At 41.6% G+C, this 25196-nt stretch overlaps 1 protein-coding gene across 1 annotated transcript in view; it reads left to right on the top strand.

Annotated features, from left to right (window-relative positions):
* The window catches only part of LOC126428012 (uncharacterized), a 44286-nt gene that overhangs the window by 12720 nt on the left and 6370 nt on the right, over positions 1-25196 (top strand). The window contains exons 2-3 of the mRNA XM_050089894.1: positions 3124-3385; positions 13774-13918. Coding sequence (XP_049945851.1) covers positions 3124-3385; positions 13774-13918 — 407 coding nt within the window. The remainder of the gene's footprint in view (positions 1-3123; positions 3386-13773; positions 13919-25196) is intronic.

A 25196-nucleotide genomic window follows, 5' to 3' on the forward strand; every position in this document is an offset into this window, starting at 1 on the left:
CATCCACAGTACCTGCATTATTTACATATACCCACAGCAGATGAGAGCTCACTTGGTTGACTGAAAGGAACCTGTACTGGCTTTATGATCACAACCTCATACTTAATACGGATAAACCAGCTCAAATGGTCTTCCACTCATCACAGAACCATACAGCACACTTAGAAACAGTAGTCATAGATAATCAACTAATTTAACTACTCACTGGGACTAAATTCCATGGGCTGTGGGTAGATAAAATGGAATATACACAGAAGCAGACTGCTGTGCAAAATGATTAGCTTCTTTTATGCTCTTAGTTATCAATCAGAGAGTGACTTGGCCACTATTAGAACTCTATACCTTGCTCTGGTTAACACAGTCATTTTATACTGTATTCCTTTCTGGGGTCAATACAGCAAAGTATTTCTCATGCGAATATGAATTATGAAGATCACAATACGATTGTCATCAATTTTCAAAGAACTGGGAATATTACCTGTGCCATGTATATACATCTTAGGAGTGTGCTAGTCCTGTTCAGTTTTCTTCATCCTTAGTGGATTTAAATGTCAGTGTTCAGACCTTTGTTTGCTAAAGTAGTAGAACACAGTTCTCAAAAATGCTATTAAAAATGGAAAAAAAATCACATTTGAGGAGTAGAAGATTTCAGTGTGCTGTAAAGTACTGCACATTTCCAACATTTTAACAGGCTCACCTATAGCAGAGTACATAGTCCTGTAATCACGAAGCCCCTGTTTCAATCCTTGTTAGTAACCACATTTTTATTTAAATTCTGTATTTATTACCAAAAGGAAATGTTATAAGTATTGAATAATATTTTTAAATAAAAATAACATTCTTTCTTTTTTTGAAAAATGGAAGGATTAGAATATTTCTGATCAGTGTTAAGTACAAAAATAGTTGCAGGTTGCCTAATGTGTACCATAAAAGTCTTGGAATCATGTAATCGTCCATTCTAAAGTCAGTAGTTGCTACATCTTTATTAAGAAAAACATTAAAATCTATACTTTTTATCAAATGCAAATGTTAAATAACAAATATTAAGTCATAATGTTTTGATAAAAATAACATCGTTTTATTTTTAAGTAATGGTCATACAAAAATAAATTAGAATTTTGTACATATGCGCAACACCATAGTGTTAAATTAAAAAATTATGTATAGCAATAATACTGTTCAGATTGTAGAAAAAAGAGAGTATTTCATTTTCAATTTGAAGCCCCAAACTTTTGTATCAAATTTTGATTTATTGTGAATATTTGCATTTTCATGTGATTGTTAATTAAATGTACCAATATGTCATTTTTATTAAAAAATTATCGTTCAGTATCTGTCAGTTTCCATTTGTTACATAAATATGGAACTGAAATAAAAGCAAAATAAAGTTACTGCTAGTGAGATTTTAACCATTGACATTACGATTACAAAACTCTCAAGCTCCGTACTCAAATACCGGTTACTACAGTATTTAGAGGGAAATATTTTTTGCTTAGCAGCACTCAGAAATTTTCTAATCTCGTATGAGAGGCAAAGGAGGCAGTGGCATACGACCTGCAGGACAAGAGAAGGATGTAGGACCACAGGATTTCATGTATCCTCTCTCTCCCTCATTATCTGACCTACCTCCTCTATCGTGCCTCTCCCCTCCTTCCTCCCACCCCCTCCCTGTTATCACCATATTTGGTCCACCATCTCCTTCATCATGGATCTATATTATCAAAATGAAATTCTGATGGTATGGGGAAGCTCATCTGTGGTGTAGTAGTATTTTTGTACAAAGCACCTCACATAAAACTCCTGTCCATTTGTGCAACTTTTTTATTTCATGTTTGTAAACTGACATTAATCATATTTTTGTGAACATAACACTATCTCAAACTAAGTCTGTAATATGAATATAATAGAGGGAAACATTCCACGTGGGAAAAATATATATAAAAAACAAAGATGCTGTAACTTACCAAACGAGAAAGAGCTGGTATGTTGATAGACACAATAAAAAAAAAAAAAAACACACACACACACACACACACACACACACACACACACAAATTTCAAGCTTTTGCAACCCAAGGTTGCTTCATCAGGAAAGAGGGAAGGAGAGGGAAAGACAAAAGGATGTGGGTTTTAAGGGAGAGGGTAAGGAGTCATTCCAATCCCGGGAGCGGAAAGACTTACCTTAGGGGGGAAAAATGACAGGTATACACTCTCGTGCGTGCGCGCGCGCGCGCCCACACACACACACACACACACACACACACACACACACACACACATCCATCCGCACATATACAGGCACAGGCAGACATATGTAAACGCAAAGAGGTTGGGCAGAGATGTCAGTCAAGGCGGAAGTACAGAGGCAAAGATGTTGTTGAATGACAGGTGAGGTACGAGAGGGGGCAACTTGGAATTAGCGGAGGTTGAGGCCTGGTGGGTAACGGGAAGAGAGAATATATTGAAGAGCAAGTTCCCATCTCCGAAGTTCGGATAGGTTGGTGTTGGTGGGAAGTATCCAGATAACCCGGATGGTGTAACACTGTGCCAAGATGTGCTGGCCGTGCACCAAGGCATGTTTAGCCACAGGGTGATCCTCATTACCAACAAACACTGTCTCCCTGTGTCCATTCATGCGAATGGACAGTTTGTTGCTGGTCATTCCCACATAGAATGCATCACAGTGTAGGCAGGTCAGTTGGTAAATCACGTGGGTGCTTTCACATGCGGCTCTGCCTTTGATCGTGTACACCTTCCGGGTTACAGGACTGGAGTAGGTGGTGGTGGGAGGGTGTATGGGACAGGTTGTACACCGGAGGCGGTTACAAGGGTAGGAGCCAGAGGGTAGGGAAGGTGGTTTGGGGATTTCATAGGGATGAACCAAGAGTTTAAGAAGGTGAGGTGGACGGCGGAAAGACACTCTTAGCGGAATGGGGAGGATTTCATGAAGGATAGATCTCATTTCAGGGCAGGATTTGAGGAAGTCTGTAATATGTTTTCCAAGTGCTTATACATATTGTAGCTGAAGACTAGCTCAGTACTTACATCCTACACTGAGCAGCTGTAAAATAGTGGGTCTATACAGACTTTTTATGCCGACGCAACTTACTGGTACCGTTGCAGCTGAAGCCCACAGTGGAAGTGCAGGCAGAGGCTACACCTGCCAGCTTCGTGTCCCCCGAGAAGCCCGTCGCATACTGCGAGGAGGGCACACCCTGTTTCTCCCGCGTGAGCTCGCTCAGCTCCCTGGCCAGCCACCCCGCGGCACCGGACGACCACAGGCACCTGGTGGGCACCGCGGCGTCTGCCCAGGCCGCAGTGCCGACCGGACGAGCTCTACACCCGCAGGAAACGGTTGTGGAGGAGGCCAAGGAGCAGAGGGATGGTGAGTGAAACTGTCTGTCTGTGTGAGTGATGCTTTCAGTTGCTTCTGGCTTCAGTACTTTCCTGTTATCAGATTTTAACTTACACTTCAGTCAACTTTTGGCACCGACGGTTAGCCGCGCGGGGTATCCGTCAGTGCGATCTGAGGTGCCTCGCCACGGTTCGCGCGCCACCCACCCACCCTCCGTTAGAGATTCGAGTCCTCCCTCGGGCACGGGTGTATGTGTGTTGTCTTTAGCGTAAGTTAGACTGAGTAGTGTGTAAGCCTAGGGACCGATGGCCTTAGCAGTTTGGTCCCATAGAACTTACCACAAATTTCCAATTTCTGCACCAATGGTTACTCTTATTAATGGCATTTCAGAAATTTATCAAGGAATTACTAATTTACATTTCATACGTATTTTGTTGTTGTTGTGGTCTTCAATCCACAGTCCAGTTTGATGCTGCTCTCCACACTAATAAGTAATGCAACACTTTTTTTTGTGAAAACAGGTTGGTTGTATCCTGAGTTTGAATGCTCCATATTATTCCCCACTCTTTTGGCTACAGAATGCTATTTTTCAACTCGGTCTCCCGTGAGCTCACAAGGTATCTACTTGTAGACGTCGGAGCCGACATCTCGCTGCACCGATAACCTCCCCCGTCATCCACATGCTGCTTCCCACGGAGTGCGTACTTCATTAGGCCAGGCGGATGGGAGTTTGAAAGTGCAGGATCCGAGCTGCGTGGTGGATGAGGAAGAACCATCCAGTGAAGTTTTGTGAGCTTCTCTCGAGCTCACAGACTTGTGTGGGGCTTCACATTGTCACGGGTAAAGAGCAGTCATTAGCACTTCTGTGGCAACGGACATGCTGAAGTTATTTCTTCAGTTTCCAGGGTAGCAGTATAATTCAGAGTTGGTCATTGCATAGTGAGTGAGGACATCAACACGTTCAGAGTACCAGAAGACTGTCGCCGTGACTTTACCGGCTGAGGGCGTGGCTTTGAGGTTTTTATTTGGAGGGGAGATGGTGTGGCGAAACTCTCTAGATTGCCTTTTTGTTTCCAGTTTGAAATGATGAAACCCTGTTTGATTGCCAGTACCGATTTTTGACAAAAAATTGTCAATCAACCTCGTAATGCACAAGCGGTTCTGGACATATGGTCCTCCAATGGCTATTTACGGTCTTCTGTTTGGTAGCAAGGAATACTGTTGGCACGCACCTTTGAGTACCACAGCTGGTGGATGATTGTGTTAGCACTACCAACAGAGATGTTCAGTTGAGTGGTGGGGTGGTTGATTGTGATCCTTCAATCAGCTCAAATGAGAGTGTCTGTGTTTTACAAGTTTACAGGAGCCTCAGCTGTTAGCGGCCAGCCGGCACACGGGAGATTAGACCGGTTTGTGTGACCTTGTTCTGACGATGACAGACGCCTCGGCGAACAACTCGTCGTGCTTTTGTTCACTGCCAGGTCTCCATAGACATTCTGCGTATGCTTACGAATACATGCAGTGCTCTGGTTTTCTGCCAAAGGAAACCCAATGACAGCTCTGTTATGAATGCATATCTGCTACAAATGCTATTTTGAAGGCTGTGTACAGTGCCGCCACCTATCAGAACATCATGGAACTATATGGAGTGAAGTGAGAATATTCTACGATGTCCCACAACAGTTGGAATGCCCCTCATACGCCCACATTTAAGTATGTATTCTGCAATTCACACTTAATTTTTTGGTAAGGTGGTCTTAGAACTTTTTTCAGACAGTTTCCAGACCGTTTCACTATTGAATAGCAAGTAGGAAAAAGCAGTGTTTAAACCTTCCTATGCGAGCTGATGTTTCTTATTTTATTGCAATGGAGAGTTCTTGCTATGGAGGTGGGAATCTGCAGAATATTTTGGCATTTGCAGGATAAAGTTGATGTTTCAGATTTTGTGAAAACCACACAAGGAAAAACATCTTTGTTTTAATGATTACCACCCTAATGTGCTTATTCTATCTGTAATACTGTCTCCCCTATTCTGTGATAATACAAAATTAATTGCCCTTCTTTTAGTTTTTTTAGTGTCCTCCATCAGTCTTATGATGTAAGGATATTGTACTGAGCAGCAATAATCCAGAAGAGGACAGACAAGCATATGGCACTACTCTCCAGGCAAATACATTCACAAAAGACATCTTGACATTTACGTTTGTATTTGTTGTTAACGAATTTCCCTTTTGCAGAAAGGCCTTTATTGCTAGTGTGAGTGCAAATTTTATTTCCTCTCAATTTTATCCATTGCTTTACAAATCACAGAACTTTTTTAAGTGTCTCATTTCTTAATCCAATTACCCGCCACGTTAGCCGAGAGCACTAATGCGCTGCTTCCTGGACTCAGGTAGGTGCGCCGGCTCCGGATCGAATCCGCCTGGCGGCTTAACGACGGAGGCCGATGTGATGGCCAGCCTGGATGTGGTTTTTAGGCAGTTTTCCACTTCCCACTAGGTGAAAACTGGGCTAGTCCCCACATCCCGCCTCAGTTACACGGCTCGCAGACATCTGAACACATTCGCACTATTCCATGGATTACACTAGGTGCAGACAGTTGGGGTACACTAATTCCGTCCCGGGGGGTACGGGGTGGCGGCAAGAAGGGCATCCGGTCACCCCTTAAATTAACCTTGCCAAATCCGATTAACCATGCTGACCCTGCATCATTGCTGGAGGAAGGCACAACCATAAGAAAAAGAAAGAAGATTTCTTAATCCAATTATCTTAGCCTACCCTGCATTTATTTGGATATCCTTCAGTACCCTTGATTAACATACCTGTATGTTGATGTTCATGTTCGAATGTCTTTCAAGACACTATACATTCCATTCAACTGCTTTTGCAAGTCCTTTTGCTGTCTTTGACAGAACTGTAGTCTCGTTGGCAAACCTCAAAAGTCTCTATTTCTCCTCTGATTTTTAAGTCCTTTTCCAAGTTTCTATTTGGCCTCCTTTACTGCCTGTTCAATGGTCAGATTGAATAACTCGAGATATAGTAGTTTATTACACATCTTTAAGTCCTCAGGCTAAAATGTTAGTGACATCTAGAGGAACATACCAGACGGCAAGTGTGTTGCATTGTTATAACAACAATGTTGGTTAAGTGAGGTGGCACAGTGGTTAACTCTTGAGACTCACATTTGGGAGGATAGCGGTTCAGATCCCTGCCCAGCTCTCCAGATTTCGAAATTGTGCAAGGCAAGTGCCAGAATGATATGCTTTGAAAGGATGTGGCTGCCTTCCTTGACATTCCTTGCCTTGGTCTGAGCTTGTGCTCCATCCCAGTGATCTTGTCTTCCACAAGATGTTCAGTCCTATCTTCCATCCTTCAGGTGACTGTGCAAATAGTGTATACTAGTAAACCCCGATGCTTTAAAAAAATCAATCTCCCGTTTATAAAACAGCTTCAAACATCTGATTACTTTACAAGTGAATTAATGTGTTAAATATGAGGGTGAGGCAATAAATAAATCACAAATGTCAGAATAGCACATACTGTTTTACATTTCGTACCTGTACATATCTAGAAGGTGGTAGAACACATTGTGTGGAAGGTAGCCGATAAAAAGTAATAATGATCTCCAGCCAGACCAAGAAGGCAGGAGTGCTATGAGTGTGTACCCGACAAGAATGCAGTTCCTGTGAGTGGAGGGAGTGCCCGCAGAGCGCATCCAGAGAAAAATTTGTCCTGTATATGGCTAGAACTTTATTTCATGGAAATTTGTGTTCAACTGGATATTGGAATTCAACAAAGAACAAGAAAAAGTCACAAACAAGGAATTTCCTGGCCATCCTGCTTATCGAGTAGTGGTACATTCATCTCCTGTCTAGGGGTATTTTGCTACTTCCCAGGACATACCGTATTTACTCGAATCTAAGCCATACTCGAATCTAAGCCGCACCTGAAAAATGAGACTCGAAATCCAGGAAAAAAAATTTCCTGAAACTTAACAAGGGAACCTCCCCATCGCACCCCCCTCAGATTTAGTTATAAGATGGCACAGTGGATAGGTCTTGAAAAACTGAACACAGATCAATCGAGAAAATAGGAAGAAGTTATGTGGAACTATGAAAAAAATAAGCAAAATATACAAACTGAGTAGTCCATGTGCAAAATAGGCAACATTAAGGCTTATATGAGCCCAGGAGCGCCGTGGTCCCGTGATTAGTGTGAGCAGCTGTGGAAGGAGAGGTCCTTGGTTCCAGTCTTCCCTCGAGTGAAAAGTTTAGATTCCTTATTTTCGCAAAGTTATGATATGTCCGTTCGTTCATTGACGTCTCTGTTCACTGTAATAAATTTAGTGTCTGTGGTTTGCGACCGCACCGCAAAACTGTGCGATTAGTAGACGAAAGGACGTGCCTCTCTAATGGGAACCGAAAACCTTTGATCGCAAGGACATAGGTCAACCGATTCCTCCACAGGAAAACACGTCTGATATATTCTATACGACACTGGTGACGGCATGTGCGTCAAATGACAGGAATATGTTGTTGACCCACATAACTTGTACACTTGGAGAATGGGAAAAAAGATTCTTCTACCTTGCCCGGTTTAGGTTTTCTTGTGGATGTGATAATCACTCCCAAAAAAGTGATGAAAACATAAGAGTTTGTCACATAAACTGCAACAAATGAATGCAACAGTTTCACAGTCACACAGTTTTCCCTGTGCTCTGTCAAAACATATGTTTTTAATGTTTTCAAATTTTTCCGTGTGTAGACCGTCAAATCCTGCATATGTCCAAGCAAATCTGAACATGTCCTGGAATTTTGGAGAGCGAAGTTGATTATGTGTGAGTGCCTGAACTTTGATAATTGACACACGATCACGTAAACAATACTGCTCTGTGTACCTGTGCAGCTTCGCAAAATAATTGTCTGAAAAATAAGAAATTAAACTTTCCACTCGAGGGAAGACTTGAACCAAGTACCTCTCGATCCATAGTTGCTCACACTAACCACGAGACCACGGCGCTCCTGAGTTTACACTATCCTTTATGTTGCCTATCTTGGGCATGGACTACTCAGTTTGTATATTTTGCTTATTTTTTTCATAGTTCCACACAAATTCTTCCTGTTTTCTCGATTGATCTGTGTTCAGTTTTTCAAGGCCTATCCACTGTGCCAACTTATAACTAAATCTTAGGGGGGTGCGATGGGGAGGTTCCCTTGTAAGCCGCACCTGAAATTTGGGACTCGAAATTCAAGAGGAGAGAGAAGTTTTAGGCCGCACCTCCAAATCAAAACAAAGTTGGTCCATTGTAACACGAGACACAATTTAGGTCGAATGAATGATGATACACCTACAGTAGTTTGGTTCGAGTCGTAAGCTTAGCAGTTAAGCTTTACCAGATAGCCATTGCTATGCGTCAGGCCCTCCGTCCGTATTTATACGGGTACCCTTCCTTTTTCACATGCTTCATCTGGTTTGAATTGATTGCTTATTTTTCTTTGATCTGATAAGTGCCGTTCTCTTTGTTATAGGTGTTTACGTCACTCTAAGCTGAAAATGCATTACTGTACTGCGTCATGCATTGTTTGCCGCATTCTGATAATGAGTGTTTACGGCCTGTGACAGCTCGCGGCATGGGTTGCTTTTGTGCATGATACCGCCGCTTATAAATAAATAAATTAAAAAAAAAATTGTCTCATTATCGAAACAATGGCAAGAGACTGCTATTTCTTGTTACTTACACTGCTGCTTTCTTTGATAATGATCAACAAGAACCAAACAATAGACTGCGTATGATAGAAGATGTTCTGAATGAGAGTTTAGCAAAAATTTTTCTCATTTTGAAAATCTTTGCAGATGCCTCTCTAGTACATTACATTCTGCACAGAAATTAGAGTCAACTTAGATTTAAAAATCTAGTCTATTGCCGTGCTTCAATTCTGACTGTACCACTATTAGGCATAAGAATAATACGAATATAAACATGACATGATATGTATATTATTCCACATTTGCTGTTGTCTCTCTCTAGTTTCGTAGTTTATTAGGCAGACAGGATTTAAATGAGATAGCAGCAAACATAAAAGAATACATGGCAAAATGTTTATATTGATATTATTCTTATGGTGAAGAGAATACTGCATGTGATATCACAATTCATAAAAGTTCCTATTAGCAACCATCTCTTCTGACAGATAGGAAAAAATTCAGAACGTAGAGTTGGCCATATTGACAAACATCCCAAACAGTCTTGCCAGTTGGATTTTCGTAGTACATTGAAATGCTGCTACATTCGAAGATAAACAATACAGAATTTGTATTTACTTTGTTGGGTAATTTATGAAAATGCAGTGGTCGAAACTCGGGGCGGAGAAGAAAGCTCATCTTCCACCTTTTCTTTTTTTTTTTTTTTTTTTAATTTATTTACTGACGCAGAGGTTTTGGCGCCAGTATTTATCTTTGTGCCTGAAAAGCACGCCTGTGTAGCGCTACATATATTCGACGGCAGAAGTTAGTTGTGGCAGCACTTACCAACATTTTTCAGAACTTCCGCTTACTTTGCACTCGATTCTAAGCCGCAGGCGGTTTTTTGGATTACAAAAACCGGAAAAAAAGTGTGGCTTAGATTTGAGTAAATACGGTATCGGTCTTGTGGGTTGCAGAAATTTAAGGAACGAAATAAACTTATATCCTCAGAGATAGATCTATTCTGCTTTTCAATATACTCCCCTTGTAAACTTAAATACTTACCTCACTATTTGACAAGGCATTATAAACCTACAGCACAGAATTCTTGTGGCAGTGTTCGCATCTAACGAGAGCACGGAGACCGATTAACACATCTCCAGGACCGCGAGCATGAGCTAACAGTGTTGAATTCACCACTGAAGATGCTTCACAAATAAAAGAAGTAAAATGCATATGGCAATAAACAAGCTGACTTTAATTAGTTGAACTTCTTGTCTGCTGTAACAAATACACCACCTCCATTTTTCATTAGCCTATCCTTTCGATATGCACTTAATGCTCCCCAAAAATCTCAGTGCTATCAGTATCACCCTGCAGCTCTCTACCCTGTGGCGCAAGTGCAGGAAGCCGAAGCCTAGTTTGTCACAGAACTTTTGACGTCTCTGGTTCATTCCTACCACTCGACTCAGAATCGAGGGGGCACGATCAGTTCTGGGGACAATGCAGGAAATTGCAAGCTTCCTTGAAACTCCTCATGTGAGGTTGCTCTTCCCAACCTTCTCTGCCAGTTGTTGGAATGATCCAAGTACGACCTCAGAGCCCCTATGACAGGCATCATTTGTTCCAACATGCATCGCAATCTGCTGTTTCCAGATTGAGATTTTCACTCTGCAGCAGAGTGTGCGCTGATCTGAAACTTCCTGGCAGATTAGAACTGTGTGCCGGACCAAGACTTGAACTCGGGACCTTTGCCTTTCGCGGGCGAGTGCTCTACCAACTGAGCTACCCAAGCATGACTCACGCCCTGTTCTCACAGCTTTACTTCTGCCAGTACCTCACCTCCTACCTTCCAAACTTAACAGAAGCTCTCCTGCGAACCCTGCAGAATTAGCACTCCTGAAAGAAAGGATATTGGGGAGACATGGGTTTGCCACAGCCTGGGGGATGTTTCCAGAATGAGGTTTTCACTCTGCAGCGGAGTGTGCGTTGATATGAAACTTCCTGGCAGATTAAAACTGTGTGCCGGACTGAGACTCGAACTCGGGACCTTTGCCTTTCGCGGGCAAGTGCTCTACCGACTGAGCTACCCAAGCATGACTCACGCCCTGTTCTCACAGCTTTACTTCTGCCAGTACCTCACCTCCTACCTTCCAAACTTAACAGAAGCTCTCCTGCGAACCTTGCAGAACTAGCACTCCTAGAAGAAAGGATAATGCGGAGACATGGCTTAGCCACAGCCTGGGGGATGTTTCCAGAATGAGATTTTCACTCTGTAGTGGAGTGTGCACTGATCTGAAACTTCCTGGCAGATTAGAGCTGTGTGCCGGACTGAGACTCGAACTCGGGACCTTTGCCCATCGCGGGCAAGTGCTCTACCGACTGAGCTACCCAAGCACGACTCACGCCCCGTCCTCACAGCTTTGCTTCTGCCAGTACCTCGTCTCCTACCTTCCGGTAGAGCACTTTCCTGCGAAATGCAAATGTCCCGAGTTCGAGTCTCGGTCCAGCCCACAGTTTTAGTCTGCCAGGAAGTTTCAATCTGCTGTTGCTTGCACCTCATTCTCTCAGTTTCTGCCAGAACAGGCTCTTCAACATGTTGAATGAGGCCCTCAGGCATACACATTGAGTGCACCTGACATTCTGTCCTCTCCCTTGCTATCATTTCCTTCAGAAGTACCGTCGCTCACCACAAGTTTCAACTGCGGATGATTAAGAGACCTCTACTCTTTTGCATTTGCCTCCTGTTGACACCGACCAAAACAAGTTTTCCCAAAACAGGTTAAGTGAGTCCCACTGGCTCAGTTTCAGTGAAAGACAGCAGCTCAAAATTGTTGGTTAGGGGGATCAGTACAACACCCTGAGCCGTCCATAGTCCCCATGCACATCGTACAGATTGCCTAGAGCTACCATTGAAATGCCACTTGCAGTCGAGCTGATGAGTAATGACACATCCCGTACTTTCTGCAAAGGAAACAGGATCCACAGGAGAGGATAGTACTTAAGGCACCTTTGGTACTGGTACCACAGATACATGACTCTCACTGTCAGTGATGATGCCTCAAGAAAATAGAGTTTATAACTAATACTAGTCTTACTGAGTTAAACTTTTAATGTAAGATTAGACCTCTTAGTGAGTAGACTACTGCAGGATTTTAAATTGAGTCAGTGATTATGAAAAGTATAGAAAATCAAATTTTCATTGCCCCTGGAAGTCATTAAAGAGGCAACCTGCAATTGGTACGGTATTCTGGGTTCTGGGATAGCTGCTTAGTAATATAGATATCTTTTACAAAGTACATTTGTTATATTACAGTAGTATTTCTCAGTGGATTTCTTCACAGACTAGTCTACTGAACTTTTTTTTCAGGCAATGTGAGCGTGCTGTCTGGAAATCTGCAACTGTCTATTTTACAAGACAAATTAGAATAGCTACCTGTATGTGTGATGCAGACAACTGTTTTAAATTTATTTTCTATTAAAAACTGATGTATTGTGAAAAAAAAAAAAAAAATCTGCAACTGTCTATTTTACAAAACAAATTAAAATAGTTACTTATGTGTGTGATGCAGACAACTGTTTTAAATTTATTTTCTATTAAAAACTGATGTATTGTGAAAAAAAAAAAAAAAAATCTGCAACTGTCTATTTTACAAAACAAATTAAAATAGTTACTTATGTGTGTGATGCAGACAACTGTTTTAAATTTATTTTCTATTAAAACTGATGTATTGCGAAATTTATTATCACCAGTGCTGATTACTGGTACACTGTATCATTACACAACTTGCTTCACATAAAATGTATAGCTTTTGTGTTTCAAGTAGTGGGGAAAGAGTGGTGCGATGTGACTATCGTGGCTGTGGAAGTGAGTGGATTGATTGATTTCTCTATTACAGTTATTCTGGTCGGTAGGTATGTGCCTCTTCTTTTGGAAAATAATCTAGTGTTGATGTCTGAAGCAAATAACATTTATTATTCTGTGGTCTACTATTTGTTGAGCAACTGAAGGATCTAAAAAGTAGGTGGATAGTCAGTACTTGCAGTCCACAGCTATCATCCTAGTCCCTTGGAATAGCCCTCACTCTCATTCCTCAGCTGCCCTTTTTTGATTCTGTCTTGGCTTTGACGCTGGTCATGCTGAGTCTGATAGTAGGAGCCAGCCCCCAGATAACACTGTACTTTATTTAACTCGAATCACGACTTTGAAACTGGTTGTGAGTCTTTTTGAAGTTTTGTAATCCACACCTTGAATGGCCTTTCTTTGGAAATGGGGAACTCTTGAGGTGTTATTCATATGCTGTATATGTGTTCAGCAGGTGGATGGGTATTGTAATGCATTAGCAGCTATTGTTGCATCCATCAGTGGGCCAATTCTTACTGTGGGAACCTTGTGCGATCATTAGTATCTTCAGTTTTTGTTTTAATTGTTTATTTTTTGATGTAGTTAAATGTTATGAGAATGAGGAAACAAAAATCACCACATTTAAAACCATTCTTTTCATCATCTGTGTCACTCCAAGAAGTCTTCACGTTCTCTGATTCAAGAGATATGGTTCAAATAATTTCACAACACGCTTTGCGATATTCTATATATTTTGCTTGAATATTCATTTCATTTTTTGGTTTTTGTTTCGTAGTTGAGATATGATGTTATAACTTCTCTTGCACAGGTCATTTGTTTGATATGCAAAAGAGTGCAACAGGCAATGCTTTGACTGAGTAACAATTTTCAGGTGCATGTGCTAACAAAGTCGTCACCTTTGCTGGAGCAGAGGAGACACCACTGATGTTTTCTCGATGCAGTTCTCTCGGGTCACTGAGCAGCTTCGAGCAGCATTCGATACACGATGACCGCAGCTCTGTCATAAGTGATTTCAGGTATGTCTCTTAAAATGTGTAGTAAATTTTCTTCTGACTGTAGTTTTTGTAGTTTTGAGGCAGAACAGGCTGAAAATGGGGGAGTGCAATAAATTAATTTTCCACAATACAGTAAAAAAGGGTAATTATGAACTTGTGGGACAGAATTGCTGGCCAATTCTAACCTACAGGAGAAATGTTGAGTACTGCCAATAGACACACACAAAAATACTTAAGTTTACTAGATTTAGGAACTTATGAGTTGTACCAGTAGGAGGGAAGATGGCTATGGTGGGGAAGGTTAGAAAGGAAGGGCAGCTCATGCAGCTTGCAAGATGAGAGGGATCACCACAAGAAAGTCTCATTGGCTGCCTTTGCTTTTTAACCTGTGTCTTGCCTGAGAATGGAACTATCAGTCCCGAAAGTTAGAATAGTGTGTGTACTCCTGTAAATGTCTACTAGTAAACCCTCGCTTCTGTTAAGGATCATACTCTCATGTACAGAACAGGTTTAAACTACTTCTGATTACTTTTCAAATGAGTTAATATGTTAAATATTAGATTTTAAGAATGCGCTTGCCACTTCTCCTGATATAAATGGGAGACTTCTGGTTTTCTACTTTTTATCCCACCTCCTGAGTATTCCACTATTTCTCCATATTTTTAGTTAATTATCGTCAAACCTAAGACATTTGTTTTGAAAATGTGCCATTTGATTTTTGGCTAATAGGCCAGCAGATTCTGCACCGAAATATTGCGGCAGGAAGTTGCAAACATCTGGCAGTTCGCCCAAAGCACTGGGCGAGTTCATTTGTTTGTTTCGAAGGGAACCTTTTGGCACCGAGCGAGGTGGCGCAGTGGTTAGACACTGGACTCGCATTCGGGAGGACGACGGTTCAATCCCGCGTCCGGCCATCCTGATTTAGGTTTTCCGTGATTTCCCTAAATCGCTCCAGGCAAATCCCGGGATGGTTCCTTTCAAAGGGCACGGCCGACTTCCTTCCCCGTCCTTCCCTAATCCGATGAGACCGATGACCTCGCTGTCTGGTCTCCTTCCCCAAAAACAACCAACAACACCCAACCAAACCTTTTGGTCAACAGTGTCTGAAACCTTTCGGCTGGTCGGCCATGACAGAATCGAGGTGCACGCCCTGCAGTCTTTCTCAAACGATTTTACACAAACCAGTTGGTAAAAACATTCATTTTTGCTTTACTAATAGCTTTGTACGTCATGTTCATGGTGATGTGCCCATCATTTCATTCATGGTCATAGTTATTGTGATATTTATGTGGAAGTAAAACACTGTGTGTGAAATTCTAAATAGTTTGCAATGAAAAATAGAGGTTGCTACGAGTTTGCGTTTGGTGCATATTACATAATAGGTTACAGCGTATGAAGTTTAGCTTATATATTGAATTTTTCTTTAGAATTGCTTTGAGGTATTTGTCACCAATCTCCAGAAAATTGATCTGACGTAGCACACTCATTTCTGATCGCGCTGTGCCAGGAATAAAGCCTGAGTGAAATATTCACAACATTCCTCATATGTAATAAACAGTGTGAGATACTGAAATGAGATTGTGGCAAGTTATAGCGCCCAAAAAGGAGAGTATTTTGCCATATGGGTATTATGCAAAACTTCATTATCTGTCATGTTCTTCCACTAACTACAGGTTTTTTGGATCAAAGAATGCAATTTTTAAGGGCCATCGATAGCTGATGAAATGAGAAATGCTATGTGTTTTGGAACAGCATAAGTGAAGACATTGCACATTTATTTTGTACTGAGAACGTGCTTTTTAATAAGCTAACCACTTTTTCGGAATTGTTTTCCAATTACTTTTGCACGACATATTAGTGAGGCGAGATTGTGTAAACTCTGCTGTGTTTTGGGAAAAGAAGCAAATTTTAACATGACAACCAGAGAAATGTGTAGGTTTTAATCAAAATTCGCCACTCATTACCCTTCTCTGAAAGTTACAAATGGTTAACTAGCCAGCTGAAAATAAATCACTACATTTTCGGCAAAATTCATATTAGTACTAACCAAAGCAAAAGTGACAGTAGATCCTTTCGAATGGTCACCGTGCAACTGTGACCGAGGAGGGTCTCCCACTTAATATTTACAGAAAATGTGAGCGTAGGCTTCAGTTAAGAACGGCACTCTCGCTCTCCAGCACTCGGCATTTCACGTACAGCGGCTGTCCGTAGCCCCCACCACTACCGCTATCCCCACGCACGCCCTGCCATCTGCGCATCTACCAGCCACAGTATTCTGCGTGCCCTGTACACGAGCATTCATTGTCAGTTCCAGCCTACGTGAGCTTTTGTATCAAGTCATTGGGGAATGGCATCACAATGGCCAAGATGGGGAGTACTGGGGTCTCTAAGAGCTTCTTTTTAAACTCAAAAGGAAATACTTTTTTATATTTCTGTAATGAGTGAAACAATGCTGAAGGTTTCTTACAGACTGCAGATGTGTGCTCAGTCTCACTGACAGATTTGCTTGCATTTTAGATGGGTGAAGTTTCAGACCTCTATTCTGCACCCACTCTGATAAGCAAGTAAGTCAGCATTTACGTGCTAGATGGCTGTGCACAGGTTTGTCAGACTTTTGCTCAGGTATAACTGAAGGTTGTCGGCGTATAAGAGATATTTAATGGATTCCTTCCACCTCGCTGTGCTTCTGTGAATATGACGAGTCTGAGAACGGTGGCACAGTGGTCCACGATTGCACAATCTTGCTGTTGTAAAATAGCACTGAAGGACAAAATGATTAGTTGTTGGGATTGGATGGCCCCTAAGAAAACTGTTTTGTGAGATTATGGAGGGTTATAACACAAAAATTAAGTGATGCAGTTTATACAATTTCAAAAATGTGTTCCATAAGATGAAGAGTGATGTCTGGAAAAAAGTTCAATGCTATACTCTATATATGCAACACATTTTTTATCTGTGTTCATTTATTTTATAGTTTCCTCGAGAGAACTTTCCTCTGGGACAATGAAAAGAGTAAATCTGTCCTTAAACTGTAAGTTATTCGAATACTACATGTTCAGCTGGACCTGTTGGAATTGGTATACCCGTATCAGGAATAACTGTTTGCATTCAGCCACTTTAACAGTACTTGATAAAACACAGTCTACATCTACATCTATACTCTTCAAACCACTGTGAAGTGCATGGCAGAGGGTACATTCCACTATACCAGTTACTATGGTTTCTTCCCATTCAGTTCACATATTGAGTAGCAAAAGAATTATTGCTTAAATGCCGCTGTGTGTGCTGTAATTAATCTAATCTTGTCCTAACAACCCCTGAGTGAGTGATACATAGGAGGTTGTAGTATATTCCTGGAGTCATAATTTAAAACCGGCTCTTGAAACTTTGTATGAGGGTGGTTTAAAAAGTTCTCGGAACGTAATAGAAAAAAGTACTTACATCACTGAAACTTTTTTTATGTTTCAATGTAGTCTCCTTGTACCTTAATGCACTTGGCGCAACGATGTTCCAGTCCCTCGATCTCATCTCGAAAATGAGTATCCTCCAGGGCTGCAAAATAGTTGTCAACTCCAGCTATCAATTTTTCGTTTGAAGTGAATCTTCGTCCACCAAGAATAGTTTTCAGTTTTGGGAAGAAATGGGAGTCTGATGGAGCAGTATCAAGTGAATAAGGCGGGTGTGGCAACAATTCATACCTAGTGTATTCTGGAAATCAGCATGAATGTCCTTTGCTTTCATACCTTTCTTTACGAATTACTTAATCTCTGCTATCAAAAAGAATCCTCCGATTTAAGAAAATCATAACTTTTATGCTATTTGAGAAGATATGTGCGTGAACGGTGTACTGTTGGAAAGAACAAACTCTCAAGTTTCACACAGTTCCCTCTTGGTAGCAGCAGTGTGTGCTCACTTCAGTTCTAGTAAAAATGGTGTTGGGACAACAGAAAGCATTTTGTGTTTGACGTTTTGCACAGTCTGAGTCAGTAAAAACTGTTCAGCGTGACTTACGTACTAGGTACGGTGCTCTTACATCTAACTTCAAGACACAGCCAGCTCAGTTTCTTTAGCATCTTTGTGACACTCCCCCATAGGACAAACATACCTGTGACCATTCATGCTGCCCTTCTCTGTATACTTTAAATATCCTGTGTTAGTCCTGTTTGGTGCAGGTCCCACACACATCAACAATGTGTCAGAATGGGTCTTACGAGTGATTTGTAAGCAGTCTCAGCCAATAAACCGAACTCTGTCACTTACTTTACACATGACTGAACCTATGTGATCATTCCATTTCATATCCCTGCAAAGTGCTACACCTAGGTATTTGAATGAGTTGACCGATTCCAGCTGTGACTCGTCGTAGGATACCTTCTTCATTTTCTTCCTCTCTCTTTCTCCTTTATATTTTTTTTAGATGTGACTGAATGTGTATGCAGCATCATCTGCAAAAGTATTAGTTTATTATTAATATTGTTTGCAAAGTAATTAATTAAGAACTACTGCACCTACTGACTGCCTTGATCCAAAACTTTCAGTATGTCATGTGAGAAACGTGTGAGTCAGGTTTTGCGTGATCAGTGTTTTTGTGATCCACGCTGGTTGGGACGGAGGAGGCCATTCTGTTCGAGATACTGCATTACGTTTGAATTCAGAATATATTCTAAGATACCACAAAAATTTGATAACAAGGTATTGGATTGTAGTTTGGATCTCTTCTGCTACCCTTTGTATAGACAGTTGTGACCTGTGCTTTCTTCCAACTATTGGGCACAGTTTTCTGTTTGAGGGATCAGTGATAGATTACAGGCATCAGAGGGTCTAATTCAGCCCAAATTCAGTATAGAATCTGATCGGGATTCCATTGGACCCTGGAGCTATGTTCATTTTTAATGATTTCAGCTGTTTCTCAGCGCTATTAACACTAACTCTTAAACCAGGGCAATTGCCCTGGAATTTCTTATGTAAAGGACCATTTGAAAACAGAGTTAAGCATTTCAGCTCTTGCTTCACTGCCTGCAATGTCAGTTCCTGTCTCATTCACGAGTGACTGGATGTTAACTTCAGTGCCAGTAACAGCTTTTACATACAACTAGAATTTCTTTGGGTTTTGTGAAAGATCATTTGACAGTATTGCATTGTTCTCTTGACAGCGAAACATGTTCCATTCAACATCGCTCTTTCTATATTCCTGGGCTTTGTTCACACATATTATGCAGTATTCTCCATTTCTTTTGAAATTTCTTTGTAGTAACTGTATATGTGTACCATGGTGGGTTGTACTGGGTACGTATCTGTGGAATGCATTTAAATTATTCCCGTACATGCTGTTATCATGTCCTGAGAGTTATTCTTTGTGCTTTGGTAATTGTTTTTGATACGACAGTGCCATAGTCGCTAATACCAGCTTTGATGTGAACATCCTCAAAGAAGTCAGTCCTATTTATAGTCATTAGATCTAATATATTTTCTTCATGAGTGGGGTTCTGAGCTAGGTAGTTTTCAGAGAAGGCATACAATTTTTAGAGGATGTCTTATAGTACTCACCACTAACGAAACTATCGGTTTCCCCATTGATTGTTGGATGATCAAATAACATATTTCAGGAGACAATCCTCTCATCTTCAGGTCGTTGATAGCAGTTTGTGGCATTTAATGTATTTAATGAATGCTACAAACTGAGTGTCAACAATCTGATGATGAGTGTATTGTCTCTTGAAATGTGTTGTTGTATTATATCTAGTACTATTAAAGTGGCTGAATGCAAATAATTATTAGTAATAAAGTAGAACTATTACCTTAAATCAAATATTAAAGATGATATGCTGTTGCCTTTCTCCTATCTGTGAAATGACTTACCCAGTCAGTTTTTGGGTGACGCGAGCATCATGTTTAAAGTGTGCAGATTATCCTTTTTCACGTAACTCATGAGTCCCCAAGTTAAAAAAAGAGGTAAGCAACTGAGAAAAATCCTAGAATGAACTGGACTGTCGAATTTGTAGCAAGGCATCTATCTACGGAACCACATTCCACAATAAAGATGGATTAAAAATAATGGTTTCCCTTTTTTCGGTGTGGTTGCTGAAAACTCCATACTTCACTGGAAGAAGTGGAACTTTTTACCTGACACTCCATGTGATTTTCACCATTATTAGAACTTTCTGTAATGCAAAATGAACTGTGAAACTTTTAATTGTCAGATATCATAATTTTTTAAATCATTTGACTAAAGTATTAGGGACCAAGTGAGGTGAGACAGAACACACCAGAATCTCATAGGAGAAGAGCAGTGTTCATATTCTGCAGTTACTAAGTTAGGTCTTCTGTAGTCGGGGTCTCAGTTAAACCTCACTTCCTTTCTTAAACTACTCGAGCCCCCTCAAAAGTGATTAAGTTCATTACTATTACAGGTTGTATACGACCCGGGAGATCCGGGAAAAACCTGGGAATCCTTTCATTCGGGATAAACCCGGGAATTTTTCATTGTTTTAGTTTTCAGTTAAATTTTTCTGATTTTGACGGGTAAGAACCAATACTCTAACAAAGGATATTACTGTATCCCGCTTCTGCAGTATAATACTGCAGCAAAAAACGAAAATAAAACTTAAGTCGCAAAAGAAATACGCCATATACAACAACAAAACACAGTGTTCATACAAGCGTTTGCCAACTGCAAAGTGTGTCAAAGACTTTGGGAAGACTTCGCAATGCTTCCTAACAACAAATTGTCTCCGATGAGCGTGACGTCACAACTGTTTACTTTAGATACGTTTGAGCAGTTGTGGGCCAGCCCTTGTGCGTGTGCAGTTGAGTCACGTATGAGAAGTACCTTTTCCCACTTCTCGCTGCAGACGTATGGTTGGGCGCCACTATCAAATATTGCCCCGGTTCGGAAATATCGGAGATCCGGGGCTGATTCACAGAGCAGTCTGAGTTCTAGTGGGGAGTCTTCACATGACCTGTGTTTATGTTTAGTGATTTTGCTGTTTCCTCTTCATTTATTGCTCTCACATTAAACAAAAACAAAACGGATATCTATGGCCGTGAGCTATCAAATGAATTAAAATACGTTTGCATAATTATGGAAGGCTAAAATATGTTACTCGTTCCAGGTTTTATCTTCACCTTTCTGACAGTCAGGCATTAATCGCCTTGCAGAACAATGAAGTTATTTTTGTCGGTTTGCAAAGAAATTTGGCTTTTATTAATCTTTTCCGCTGGGGCAGTCAATTTATTTGAAACGAAGTGTGTAATTCCATACTATGGGCTAGTTTCAACTGTTCGCTGCATTTCAAAAGTGCATGTTTTCATCTTCTAGCACGTATGGCATTATGCCATAATAAAGAACCAAACATGAGATAATACAGTACCGGCACTCAAGAAAATTTACGTCAGAATCTGAACATTCGAATGTGCACTTTAAGCCAAATTACGCATTGTGGTATGGTTCACGGAATTCCGATGTTCTTGGAGTATCCTCTGATGTCTTGTTTCTTTTATGACACAGTGTAAGATCTTTTAATGTTTTAGACCTACAAACATACAGGCTTCCTGCGTCATCGTTGCTGTGCAAGCACGGTGATTCCTGTTTCTGGCGCTCTCTGGCAACTACTGAAACGAACCTATTTCTAACAGGTCACGGGAAAATATTTCGAATGGTTGTTTGAAAAGTGTTACTTTCAAAGTAAATTTCCTTTTATGCAAGATGAATTATGTGTGAGAATGTACAATGAATTTCTTAAATCACAGGGAGTTTGACTCTCATTTAAAAATCAAGTCTTTGAGGATGTACATTTAGAAAAATTTTGAGCTCAGGAGACCAGACATTTATGTCTTTATTAAAAATTTTACTGACACATTTGTGTGTTGTATCTTAAAGTGTAACACGCGCAAAAAAGTCAACATTATATGCGAAAGCTTAGCTTCTCTTGCAGCTTATTAATCTCCGAGACCAATATTTTATGTGAAAGCTCTTTTTTTTCTTGTAGTAACGCTGTGTATGTTAATTTAAACCATTAACTTTTCCTATTTGTGTGTATGCACTACTTAACAGTGATATTGCTATTGGCTCACTACATCACGTATCCTACGCTAGAAGATCTGCTGTCATCGGCTGGTGAGATCACGTGACGAACTATGACTGGCTACAAAGGCGCATTGCACTCTTGATTTCAATGCGTCGGAAAGTAACATGTGGCGTATGGTGGAATTTAAATTTACACTTTTGTAATATGAAAATATGCACCGTACATGTTGATGCACATCAGAGATCTTTCCAAAACGGGTTTTGTACTGTAACCATTCAAAGGATTGATAAGTTTTACAGTTCTGAGGAAACGTATACCGTCACTTGACAGGGAAGAAGTGTATTTTCACCTGGGAGAAAGTGTAATTTTAACTGGGAAATCCGGGAATTTTTTTTCTTGTCCGCATATACACCCTGTATTAAGCTACAGTTAATTTTTGTAGCAGCTACCCATATAGTGTGCACCTCTATATGGTACAATTTTGTGACAGCCGGAGGACGAGCGGTGCCGTATCCCCGAGCGAGCTGCCAGACTCGCCGACACAGACGGTGCCTCCAAGTCCCGGCCCCCACCACTCCGGGCCGGCTTCCGTCACCGGAGCGCCTGCCCGGTCCGGCCACAGGGCCGGAGACTTCGTGGGCCGCCTTCCCGAGAGGACACACCTGCTGCCGGCTGCCAGACACCACGGTCAGTGTACGACATTAACAGACCTCACGAGCAACAGTGGGTGTGTATGTGTGGGTGTCTGTGTGGTGGTGTGTGTGAATGTGAGTGCTTTTTCTAGAGAAAGTGCAAGAGCTCGAAAACTAGTATATACTATTCTCTGTTGCACATTTCTGTGTGCCACGCATGGGTCAGCTACAAGCATCCAGGATTCGCCATTGTTACGAGTTCTTTTAGTCATGACAACTTGTATTTATGGGCTAATAGCAAAATGTGTAGCTTATCACTCATTTCTATAACTTTTTGAAGACTTCTATAAATTTATCTTAATATTTAGCACCATTTAGAGAACACACTTCACCCTCAAATGGCTCTGAGCACTATGGGACTTAACTTCTGAGGTCATAAGTCCCCTAGAACTGAGAACTACTTAAACCTACCTAACCTAAGGACATCACACACATCCATGCCCGAGGCAGGATCCGAACCTGCAACCGTTGCGGTCGCCTGGTTCCAGACTGTAGCGCGTAGAACCGCTCGGCCAACCCGGCCGTCACACTTCACCCTCATGTCCTACTTTCTTGTACTGTTGTCACAGACTCAATAAATGTTTGTCAATGTATGTGTTAGACATTGTCGGAACAGAGATTAAACGTAAAAAAAAAAAAAAAAGAAAAAAAAAAAAAAAAAAAAGTAATCTCTGAAACGATTTATATACATACATACATATATCTAAAAACAAAGATGATATTAATATAAAAAATATCTAAAAACAAAGGTGATGTGACTTACCAAAAGAAAGCGCTGGCAGGTCGATAGGCACACAAACAAACACAAACATACACACAAAATTCAAGCTTTCGCAACAAACTGTTACCTCATCAGGAAAGAGGGAAGGAGAGGGAAAGACAAAAGGATGTGGGTTTTAAGGGAGAGGGTAAGGAGTCATTCCAATCCCGGGAGCGGAAAGACTTACCTTAGGGGGAAAAAAGGACGGGTATACACTCGCGCGCACACACACACACACACACACACACACATACATATCCATCCACACATATACAGACACAAGCAGACATATTTAAAGACAAAGAGTTTGGGCAGAGATGTCAGTCAAGGCGGAAGTGCAGAGGCAAAGATGATGTTGAATGACAGGTGAGGTATGAGTGGCGGCAACTTGAAATTAGCGGAGATTGAGGCCTGGTGGGTAACGGGAAGAGTGGATATATTGAAGAGCAAGTTCCCATCTCCAGTGATCGGATAGGTTGGTGTTGGTGGGAAGTATCCAGATAACCCGGACGGTGTAACACTGTGTCAAGATGTGCTGGCCGTGCACCAAGGCCTGTTTAGCCACAGGGTGATCCTCATTACCAACAAACACTGTCTGCCTGTGTCCATTCATGCGAATGGACAGTTTGTTGCTGGTCACTCCCACATAGAATGCATCACAGTGTAGGCAAGTCAGTTGGTAAATCACGTGGGTGCTTTCACACGTGGCTCTGCCTTTGATCGCGTACACCTTCCGGGTTACAGGACTGGAGTAGGTGGTGGTGGGAGGGTGCATGGGACAGGTTTTACACCGGGGGCGGTTACAAGGATAGGAGCCAGAGGATAGGGAAGTTGGTTTGGGGATTTCATAGGGATGAACTAACAGGTTACGAAGGTTAGGTGGACGGCGGAAAGACACTCTTGGTGGAGTGGGGAGGATTTCATGAAGGATGGATCTCATTTCAGGGCAGGATTTGAGGAAGTCGTATCCCTGCTGGAGAGCCACATTCAGAGTCTGGTCCAGTCCCGGAAAGTATCCTGTCACAAGTGGGGCACTTTTGTGGTTCTTCTGTGGGGGATTCTGGGTTTGAGGGGATGAGGAAGTGGCTCTGGTTATTTGCTTCTGTACCAGGTCGGGAGGATAGTTGCGGGATGCGAAAGCTGTTGTCAGGTTGTTGGTGTAATGGTTCAGGGATTCCGGACTGGAGCAGATTCGTTTGCCACGAAGACCTAGGCTGTAGGGAAGGGACCGTTTGATGTGGAATGGGTGGCAGCTGTCATAATGGAAGTACTGTTGCTTGTTGGTGGGTTTGATGTGGACGGATGTGTGAAGCTGGCCATTGGACAGATGGAGGTCAACGTCAAGGAAAGTGGCGTGGGATTTGGAGTAGGACCAGGTGAAACTGATGGAACCAAAGGAGTTGAGGATGGAGAGGAAATTCTGGAGTTCTTCTTCACTGTGAGTCCAGATCATGCAGATGTCATCAATAAATCTGTACCAAACTTTGGGTTTGCAGGCCTGGGTAACCAAGAATGCTTCCTCTAGGCGACCCATGAATAGGTTGGCATACGAGGGGGCCATCCTGGTACCTATGGCTGTTCCCTTTAATTGTTGGTATGTCTGGCCTTCAAAAGTGAAGAAGTTGTGGGTCAGGATGAAGCTGGCTAAGGTAATGAGGAAAGAGGTTTTAGGTAGGGTGGCAGGTGATTGGCGTGAAAGGAAATGCTCCATTGCAGCGAGGTCCTGAACGTGCGGAATATTTGTGTATAAGGAAGTGTGGCATCATACAAGGATGGTTTCCGGGGGTAACAGATTGGGTAAGGATTCCAGGCGTTCGAGA

The sequence above is a fragment of the Schistocerca serialis genome, chromosome 12 (assembly GCF_023864345.2).
Source record: "Schistocerca serialis cubense isolate TAMUIC-IGC-003099 chromosome 12, iqSchSeri2.2, whole genome shotgun sequence".
Lineage (NCBI taxonomy): Eukaryota > Metazoa > Arthropoda > Insecta > Orthoptera > Acrididae > Schistocerca > Schistocerca serialis.